The following is an 11,059-nucleotide window of genomic DNA, read 5'->3' as shown; positions in this document are numbered from 1 at the left end:
AGTCAGTGGGTGTAAAAATATCAATGGTGAGAGGTGAGAGGTGAGAGGTGATGAGGTGGGACCCGGAGGCAGACGGTTACGTGTGACGTTTGCGGATACAACGTGGAAAGAATGGGCGCGTGAGATTGGATCGGATGTAGGGCTAGATGAAAAAAATGATCGGGTGGGAGAGGGTACACGAAGTGTTACCATAGATATTTAGATTGAATTTGATATTATAGATAGATAGAGATAGATATCTAGGAAAAGGAGGGGAGGGGAAGAAGGTTTTAGCCAGCGCCTATTCCTCACCACAATTTTATTCCTTCCTCTTCTTCGCTCACTATATATTCAATAATCTCTCTCTTTTCTCTTTTCAGCTACTTTAGGTCTTTCTCTTCTCTCTCTTCCTTCTTTTTTTTTCTTTCATATAATTCATCTTTTATCTTCGGTTTATTTTTCCTTTCCGCTTTATTCTGTGTTCTGTATTGTTATCGGTTATTTCTGCACTGCTTCCGGTGAGTTCTTTTTGCATCCATCCTTCCATTCCTTCATTCACTGTTGTGTTACTGTTACTCCGTTTCGTACCGGTTGTTGCTTCAAAGCTGCTTCAATTAGGTTTTAGAATTATCCTTCTTTTGTTTGTCTGTACTATTAGACCACTGCGTGCTTGTCCAATTAATGTTTTTTTTTGCACGTGCTGCTGCAATTTATTGTGCTTCTTGACTCATTTATTGAGGTTTTCGTTTCTCTCGATTTATACGTACATAAGGAATGGTTCGCATGTTCTTTGTTAAGTGTTTTCCGCTGTCTTATTACTATCTCTCGTGATGTAATTGCTTGATGCGCTTTTTCTCTATTTTTTGTTTGTGGATTTTTATAATTGGCCTTTCCGAGCTCAAACTGTGTTGTTATGATTTTGTCGTGGTTCTTTGCTGCTGGTGTTGATTTGTTAGCACTGCATTCCACTTCCCACGCTTGTTACTTTTTACGAGTTGAGTTTCCTGAAGCTAAACTTCTATTAAAGTGGGTGTCACTGTGGTTTCCTTGTTGGTTTGGTTTTACATACAATAGAGGAAATAGTAGATTGACAAAGTTAGGAAGCGGAACATGCTATTTAATTATTTATTTAAGTCTCTTGTTACGTTGGCACTCAACCTATCTCCACGCCAAGTAGTCCAGATATTTTGTCCTTTGTTATGGATCAGTTGAAGTAACTCTTGATTCTTCTTAGAGCTATCAATCTTAATATAGGCATTGTGCAACTTTTACTTGAACTTAATTACTATAACGTTGGATTCATTTCAAAATTAATGTGATTTTTAGTGTTTTTTTGTCAAACTATTTAGAAAATATATAGTTCTTGTGAACTTCAATTTAGGAGATTGATCATGTAAGTATTCATAGTCTACTTTTCTGAAATATCTTTTATGTTCATTACATATTATGAAATTTTGTCCTAAATATTGATGCTTCACGTCTGAAACTTGTCTGCACGCTTATCTGATTGCATTTCGTTTCTTCTGCCGCATATCATGTTTTCTTGAATGTTTCATCAAACATGCAGGCTGCTATTGAGGAATCATGGCTAGGGTTTTGGCTCAGTCAATTAACGTCCCTGGTCTAGTGGCTGAGCATAGACATGGTCAGCAAAAGGGATCTGGAAGATCAAAAAGACCAGCCAAAATGATGAATGCAGTACGTACAAGTGGATTAAGAATGTCAGGTTTTACAGGACTCCGAACTTTTAATCCTTTGGATACTATGTTGAGACCTGGAATAGATTTTCATTCTAAAGTATCCATTGCGACTTCTGCACGCCGTGGAAGAGCTACCAGATGTGTACCTAAAGCCATGTTTGAGCGTTTCACTGAGAAAGCAATTAAAGTAATTATGCTAGCCCAGGAGGAAGCAAGGCGTCTTGGTCATAATTTTGTTGGAACAGAGCAAATTCTATTGGGTCTTATCGGTGAAGGCACTGGTATTGCTGCCAAGGTTCTGAAGTCAATGGGGATCAACCTTAAAGATGCTCGTGTGGAAGTAGAGAAGATAATTGGAAGAGGGAGTGGATTTGTAGCCGTTGAGATTCCGTTTACTCCTCGTGCAAAGCGTGTTTTGGAACTTTCACTGGAGGAAGCTCGTCAACTTGGTAATCATGTTTTTCACCTTTGTCCTTCCTTTGTTGTGTTAACTAATATATACTTGGCAAAAAAACATTTCTCCCGTTAACAGAGGATATCCTTCCCTTTTAGCCATCAGACAGTCTATTCTTAGTAGTTTCCTCATTGATTTTGTGGTGCAATTGTCACTTGAAATAATGTAGAAGAATTTGGTTATATAAGATCTATTATGCATATATATGTAAGGCAGTCTTCTATTATCAACAAAGGATAAAGCAGAGGATTGAAAAAGTGACCTTATGAATCTACGATACAAGATTTTCTTCAATGTTGTCATAAACTTTTGTTTAATACTTTGTATATATCGGGTCAATTTACCAAACTTGTTCATTGATAGTGTGTGTAAACCACCACTGAATGGTATTCTCTTACTTTAAAATGCATTTGGAGTTGAGTTTTCAGTCAGTTGTTATTATTTATTTTGTTTAATGTTGCTCTGTATTTTGGGATAAAAAGTTATACTTAGTTGTAACATTGTCTTAGATTGCTGGAATTATGACCTTAATCCTTAATATTTTCAGGTCACAATTATATTGGATCAGAGCACCTGCTACTGGGTCTTCTTCGAGAAGGTGAGGGTGTTGCAGCACGTGTTCTGGAAAACCTGGGTGCTGATCCTACCAACATTCGCACACAGGCTAGTATTATACTTCTATGTATCTTTTCCCAGCAAACTTCAGTTTGCATTGCATGGATACATAATGAGTTTATGTTTTATCTGATAGTTTTCACTGGATGGGTACAGGTTATTCGCATGGTGGGTGAGAGTGCCGACAGTGTTACTGCTACTGTTGGTTCGGGAAGTAGTGGGAATAAGATGCCAACTTTGGAGGAGTATGGTACGAATTTGACCAAGCTAGCAGAAGAGGTATGGAGAGGTCATGGTTTTCTTCATGAAGGTTTTAGGTCTTGTTTTATTGTGAATAAAAGCTTAATTTCTCATGTGCTTCCTAGGGAAAATTGGATCCTGTTGTGGGAAGGCAGCAGCAAATTGAGCGTGTGACACAAATTTTAGGCCGTCGAACTAAAATAATCCTTGTCTGATTGGAGAACCTGGTGTTGGGAAGACAGCAATTGCTGAAGGTCTTGCTCAGCGGATTGCAAATGGTGATGTTCCTGAAACCATAGAGGGCAAAAAGGTTAGTTGAAATCAATGTACCTCTCCTGTTCTTCAAGTTAGTGTTAAGTTACCTGTTAAGTTTGGGGGCTTCATAATCTATTTTTGGCTTACTATGTACTGTTCAAATTGCTGGAATTCTAAAAAGTCTCATTTCGTATATATACTTATGAAATTTTTTTACATATTATAAATGGAGTTTTGTGGCACCAAGATGGTCAAATCAGTATCTATGGCATACCATCTCATTTTCAGTGATGATTGTATGATGGTAGTGATTTCATTATTTCATACTAATATTTCAGGTTGGGATAAGTAACGAAATTATTTGTTTTGTGGTTTTCAGTATCATTTGACAAGTCTCAAATCTTAAATAAACATGAATTTTTTTTGGTTTAGTAGTATTTGGCATACAATAACCTGATTTGGACATGCTATTTGTTGACTATTAATATTATGCCGAACAAGTAGGTCATCACTTTTGTATTAGTCATTGTTATTTATCTTTTCAATTAATGGGAATAAAATCTGGAATGGATTATCAATATTGGTGCTGTTTGAAGAGAATACATTTGTAGATTAAGTAGTTATCCTTGATAACTTTTCCTTTCTGTTTTTTTGTAAACAAACTATTCAAAAAGCTGACCCTGTTTGGTGAAGGTACATAAAAATGATTGCATGTCTAACCCACTCCCTCCTCATTCTTGACAACAAGCATCTTTTCTTGATATCCCACATACTATAATATACTTTGTTTTCAATGCTTTAGGTTATAACCCTTGACATGGGTTTGCTTGTTGCTGGAACTAAATATCGTGGTGAGTTTGAGGAGAGGTTGAAGAAACTGATGGAAGAAATCAAGCAAAGTGACGAGATAATCCTTTTTATCGATGAGGTACACACTTTGATTGGAGCAGGAGCAGCAGAAGGGGCAATTGATGCTGCTAACATACTTAAGCCAGCTCTTGCAAGGGGTGAACTCCAGGTAGTACTTTCCCCTGCTGACATGTTCAAAATGAATTTACTGCATGCTGACTCTGATGTTAGTCAATTTAATGTGAAGAGGGTGAAAAAAAATTGAATTTTTGACATTTGGATTTTAGTAGGATCACTCAAACTTGTGATGATAAAGGAAGAAAAGACTTTCTCTGGTCATAATATTGTCCTTGGAACTCCACACACTATACAAAAATGTATTCGATCTTCTGGTCATTCCATGCTTGTAAACTGTTAAAGCCATTGTAAGTTATTTAACATGTCTGCTATGAGCAACTCTCTAGTCTCAATTCTAGTATAGTCGGGAGTTGTTGCTAACTTGTAGTCAGCATTATATGATATGCTGAAGATTTTTAATCCAAAATTTCAAGCTTGGAATTTCCTACAGTTTCAATTGCGGTTGATAGCACATCACAATGGCTGTTGTAGGCATATTTGAATGGGGCTCCGAGGCCTATGCTAAACTCCTCAACACAATGAATATCTTCTAAATGTGGACCATTAAATAGTTTAATTCAGTCCCAAGTACTGGCATTGTTTTAATTAGTTTGTTCTGATATTTCTGCAGTGTATTGGAGCCACAACATTAGACGAATATAGAAAGCACATTGAAAAGGATCCTGCTTTAGAGAGACGATTCCAGCCAGTTAAAGTACCAGAACCGACTGTTGATGAAACAATACAGATTCTGAAAGGACTTAGAGAACGATATGAAATTCATCACAAGCTCCGCTATACTGATGAGGCTCTTGTAGCTGCTGCACAGCTGTCATACCAGTATATCAGGTTTGTCATAATTCATCTCTCTTTCTCTGTTCGTTTAATGTCATTTATGTTATAGATATTTTAATTTGTTTTTCAACATTGCATGTTTAAATTGGAAATTTCCCTTGAATTAAGCTGATGCATGTTAGTTATGGAATTTTGCAACAATAGCTTCCCTCTTTGAATTGCTTTATATCAGTTATATTTATGTCTGAATGTAGTGATGTGATTGATATCTATGTTAACTATCATGCCATCCATTCATTATGATAATGTTGTCTCTGCAGTGATCGGTTTTGCCGGACAAAGCTATAGATTGATTGATGAAGCTGGTTCCCGAGTTCGGCTTCAACATGCACAGGTATATATTATTTGTTTACATGAACTATCAGTTCTAGCTTCTATTATTGAGCTAATATAGGCTGTAACTCTATTTACTTCCAGTTACCGGAAGAAGCAAGAGAACTTGACAAAGAGGTCAGGCAGATTATAAAGGAGAAAGAGGAAGCTGTTCGTAACCAAGACTTTGAAAAGGTAATATCTCTCTAAGGATTTAACATGACAATTTTTATTGGACATTTTCACGAAAATTTTCAACTACCTTGACTAAGGAAAGTAATGTCTTTGCTAAAGTAAACGCTAAAGTGATTGGCATTTTATCAATTATATAAAATGGATTTTGATTATACTAAGCTTGTAGAGTTTAAAGAATGTTGTAGTAGTATAAAGCCCCTTTTCTTTCACAAAAAAGGAAAGAACAGTGTAATGGCTGGTTCTTTTTGTCAGATGTAATATTTTTGTGCGTATAATTTATGGGTTGATGATGTGAATTTCTGAGCAGGCTGGAGAGCTACGAGATAGAGAAATGGATCTTAGGCACAGATCTCAACACTTGTAGAGAAAGGCAAGGAGATGAGCAAAGCAGAGACTGAGGCAGGGGATGGAGGTCCTACTGTGACTGAAGCTGACATACAGCATATTGTCTCATCCTGGACTGGTATTCCGGTTGAGAAAGTCTCCACGGTGAATCTGATCGCCTCCTCAAGATGGAAGAGACTTACATAAGCGAGTCATTGGTCAGGATGAAGCAGTGAAAGCCATTAGTCGGGCTATTCGTCGAGCTCGTGTTGGACTGAAGAACCCTAACGTCCAATTGCTAGCTTCATCTTTTCTGGTCCAACTGGTGTGGGGAAGTCTGAATTGGCCAAAGCATTGGCTGCATACTACTTTGGCTCTGAAGAAGCTATGATACGACTTGACATGAGTGAGTTTATGGAAAGACACACAGTTTCCAAACTTATTGGTTCACCTCCTGGATATGTTGGTTACACTGAAGGTGGGCAGTTGACCGAGGCAGTTCGACGTCGTCCTTACACTGTTGTACTATTTGATGAGATTGAGAAAGCCCATCCCGATGTGTTCAACATGATGCTTCAGATCCTGGAAGATGGAAGACTAACTGACAGTAAGGAAGAACTGTGGATTTCAAGAACACACTTCTTATAATGACATCAAATGTTGGAAGCAGTGTTATTGAGAAAGGAGGCCGTCGAATTGGATTTGATCTGGATTATGATGAGAAGGACAGCAGTTATAATAGAATCAAGAGCTTGGTGACTGAGGAGCTAAAGCAATACTTTAGGCCAGAATTTTTGAATAGGTTGGATGAAATGATTGTCTTCAGGCAACTCACAAAACTGGAGGTGAAGGAGATTGCTGACATAATGCTCAATGAGGTGTTTGCTAGACTGAAGGTGAAAGATATTGAACTTCAAGTAACAGAAAGATTTAGGACAGAGTGGTGGAGGAAGTTATAATCCTAGTTACGGAGCCAGACCTTTAAGAAGAGCTATTAATGCGACTTTTGGAAGACAGCATGCAGAGAAGATGCTTGCAAGAGAGATCAAAGAGGGTGACTCTGTTATAGTGGATGTTGATTCTGATGGTAACGTGATTGTGCTCAATGGTAGCAGTGGAGCCCCCGAGTCCTTACAGAGGCACTTCCTGTATGATGACGCGGTTAAATTTCTGATACTATGTGTACTTAATATGTCCAAACCATAGTCTGTTATGATTCTCAGATTTTAAGAGAGAAAAAGACAAATTGAAAGATTAAAACAGCTTTCTCTTATTGAAAAGGAAGAAACAATTAGAAAAATTACTCCAAAATACATAGCTTCCATGAGAGAGAAAGGAAAATTACATTACCAAAACATTAATCCTTTACCTCCTTCCTCATTTCCTAATATATCTTATGCACGGACACGTTGATGTCCTTGCCAGTGTCAAGGACGAGTCTGACACGGACAGGCCTTAGTATGCACAAAATTTGCAACTTACGGCAGCATCATAAAGTCTGGTTTCATGCTGAAAATTTGAAACAAAAAAATAAATTAATAACCTAACATGTTAATATATATTTAAATAAATTCAGTAATCATGTTTCTGTTAATTTAATTTATTAACAATTTTTTATTTTATCCTTTTAAATATTTTTTTTAATATTAACCACTAGAATAAAATAGATTTCGGTGTTTTTTTACATTTATGAATTGTTATTCAATATTTCTTTAAATTAATTTTTAAATAATGATTACAATAAATAAAATAAGTTAAAATAAGATACAAGTTCAATTTTAAATATTAATAACAAAATGTCTACAACTAATAAAATATTTCAGTAGTTTAAAAAATATAAACTATAATATTAAATATTTAAATGTAAAACAATAATTAAGAAAACACAATAACTTAACATATGTAACACTACAATAGATAAAAAAATTCGTTACTCATAATTTAAAAATAAATGAAAATTTTAAGATCAAAATGTATAATTATTTGTTTTAATTTATATTTTCTTATTTTGTTTAAATAATAGGCAAATTAATAATAACAAGTCATGGATAATAACAATTTATATATTTATATATGTGATGTGTTATTAAAGGAGTATGAAAGAAGTTAGTTGAAGTGATATTCAATTATTCTATTCTTGTTATTTTGGAGATTTTTGACGGATTGCATTTATAATTTTTTTATCAATTTTATAAGGTATTTTTCTTTCTAAAGTATTATTTCTTCTTTTAAAGATTTTTTTTTCACTATTGTTTGCTTTGTGTTGATTTTATTTATTTCTAAAGCAAATGTAATATTTTATTTATGGTTAGACGAGTAGAAAAAATGTCAAAATCTTCTAGTTTTAACTCGAAAATTTCAAGTAATTTTATTTCAAAAGATGTTCAACAAGTAGATTATGCGCCTTTATGGGCATATGTCACTTTATTAGACAAAAGAGTAGAAGGAGGGGAATAAGAGATGAGCTTGCAATTTTTTGTAAATTTTTTTTTAAAAGTTCTTATTCTAGAGTAAAAGCCCATTTATTGAAATTTATGGGTTTGGAATTAGTATGTGCTCAAAGGTCAATGAAGAATATTTGGTTGAATTGAAATCGATTGTTGAATTGGTAGAAAATAGAGTAAAACCTAAGCATGTTCTCTTGCACACTGAAAATAGACATGAAAATACTTCATTAAAAGAAGGAATAATGGTCCCTTAGAGAGGGCATTCAACATGGAGGATAGAGACAATCTCAATGCTCTCATAGCTAGAATGTTTTATTCTTCTGGATACTTTTTAACCTTGCAAGAAACCCATATTACGTCAATTCATATTTGTTTGATGCAAATCATAATATTAATGGTTTTTTCCTCCTGGATACAATGCATTAAGGACAACCTTATTACAACAAGAGAGAGCACACGTTGAGAGGTTACACAATCCAATTAAATCAACTTGGAACAAAAAAAGGGGTTAGCATGTCTCTGATGGATGGACGGATTCCCAAAGAAGACCTTTAATTAATTTTATGGCCACGAGTAAAGGGGCTCCTATTTTTTTAAAAGCGGTTGATGCTTTGATGAAATAAAGAATAAGCAGTACATAGCGGACAAGATGGTCGATGTTATTAAAAAAGTAAGGGAAGAAAATGTTGTGCAAATTATAACGTATAATGCTTTTGTATGCAAGCTATTGGAATGATCATTGAAGGATTATTTCCTAAAATTTTTGGACACCTTGTGTTATGCATACATTAAATCTTGCCTTGAAGAACATATGTGCAACAAAGAATGTTGAAGGGAATGATGTTGTTTATGGTGAATGTAGTTGGATTATAAAAATTATTGATGATGTTTCTTTTATTAGGAATTTATCATGAATCACTCCATGAGATGACAATTTTCAATCGTTTCTCACATTTGAAGTTACTTGCTGCTGCGGATACACGCTTTGCATATGCTATAGTGATGATGAAAAGGTTTAAATTTTTGAAACCTTTGTTGCAATCCATGGTCATTAGTGAAGAATGGAGTTCTTATAGAGCGAATGATATGGGCAAAGCTTAAGCTGTTAAAGAATTTGTTTTGAATGATGTATGGTGGGACAAAATTACGTATATTTTGGCTTTCACTCAGCCTATATATAACATGCTTAGAGCTTGTGATAAAGATAGTCCCACCCTTCATTTGGTTTATGAGTGGTGGGATACCATGATAGAAAAGGTGAAGATAGTTATATATAGGCAATAAGAAAAAGAAGTAAATGATACATCAACATTTTATGAAGTTGTTTACAATATACTAATAGCAAGATGGACTAAAAGTTGCACTCCTCTCCATTGCATGGCTCATTCTTTGAATCTTAGGTAAATGTATCTTCTCGATATTTTTGTAATAATTTATACCTAAATAATTAAAAACTTACTAATTTTATAATATATTTCTTTCCCAATTTGTATTTATAAGTATTATAGTGAAGAATGACTTCAAGAAAGTTCAAATAGGATCCCTCCGCATGAGAATGAAGAGATTTCTATGGAGAGGAATAAGTGTCTGAAGAAGTTTTTCACAACTAGTCAGGATAGACAAAAGGCTGCACTTGAATATGCTGATTTCTCATCAAAATAAAAAAGTTTTTCTTCTTTTGACACAATTGAAGATATGTGGATATTAGATCCTAAATCTTGGTGGGTGATGCATGGTTCTTCTGCCCCCTCCTTCAAAAGCTAGCATTGAAACTGTAGATTTATGAAAATATAAAGAGCAATAAACCCTATAGATAAACATACAGTTCCCAATATTTCAAAGGACTAAAAGTGGAAGCATACCTAGGAACAATAGATAATTTAGATTTCTAGTCTTCCACCTGTAAAGCACCCTTAATTTCCTCTTGATTTTCTCTTCTGATAGGGAGAAAGAGAAAAGAACAGAATGTTGATCAACGTACTCTCAGATGGGGACCATAACCCTTTTTGTAACCTCTGATGGTTACTTTTCTTAAAGATAATATTCCTAATTTGTCCCCGTCATCAAATTAGAATATCATGGGTATCTACACATTTAATATTTTCATGATATTATTAATCACTCTTAGCCACAAATACAATTAACCAGATCAATTTATTAAATTGACTAATAAAATATAATGACCCTAACACATTTAATTATATATATATATATATATATATATATATATATATATATATATATATATGCATGACCCAAATTGCTAACAATCTCTCACTGGTCACAAATATAAATCCTTATAAATGTGTCAGACTTTATGAGTTCAAAATTGTCGTTATATATACCTTGAGTATATCCAAAACATCCCGTCCATTGATTATATCCGCATATAGAACCAAAATAGTTTTAATTGCATTAATCGCAACTAAACTTGATAATGATTACTAATACTGACAGAACCATATGACATGGACTCATCATGAAAAGTGTAGCGTGAAAAATTATGTGAAAATGACCTGTACACGTCTATTTTTTCAACTGGTCCTTACTTTATCTCAATGAGATCAATATAATAACCTTAACATACAAAGTGTAATTTTTGAATGATAAACCATAAATTTATTAAAACCAAAAGTGTCCTTAGGACAATGTATACATACATAAAAATTAAACATAGAACATAAACCAAAAAAGTGAGTAACTTCCACTAAACCAAA

The 11,059-nt window shown here is 34.4% G+C and overlaps 1 protein-coding gene across 1 annotated transcript; it reads left to right on the top strand.

Moving 5' to 3' along the window:
- The first annotated feature begins 230 nt into the window (after positions 1-230).
- LOC114163287 (chaperone protein ClpC, chloroplastic-like) lies at positions 231-7,206 on the top strand. The gene is given in 18 exon segments (XM_028047507.1): positions 231-497; positions 1,547-2,128; positions 2,681-2,796; positions 2,905-3,027; positions 3,114-3,183; positions 3,186-3,298; positions 4,046-4,261; positions 4,841-5,058; positions 5,325-5,345; positions 5,347-5,398; positions 5,482-5,571; positions 5,879-5,909; positions 5,912-6,058; positions 6,061-6,093; positions 6,096-6,182; positions 6,185-6,502; positions 6,505-6,829; positions 6,831-7,206. Coding segments are annotated over 17 exon segments (2,796 nt in total). The 5' UTR covers positions 231-497; positions 1,547-1,563; the 3' UTR covers positions 7,102-7,206.
- Positions 7,207-11,059: the final 3,853 nt, after the last annotated feature.

This window comes from Vigna unguiculata, chromosome 9 (genome assembly GCF_004118075.2).
Source record: "Vigna unguiculata cultivar IT97K-499-35 chromosome 9, ASM411807v1, whole genome shotgun sequence".
NCBI lineage: Eukaryota > Viridiplantae > Streptophyta > Magnoliopsida > Fabales > Fabaceae > Vigna > Vigna unguiculata.
Note: the sequence above shows the minus strand (reverse complement) of the source record. Positions and strands in the feature narration are given on the sequence as shown.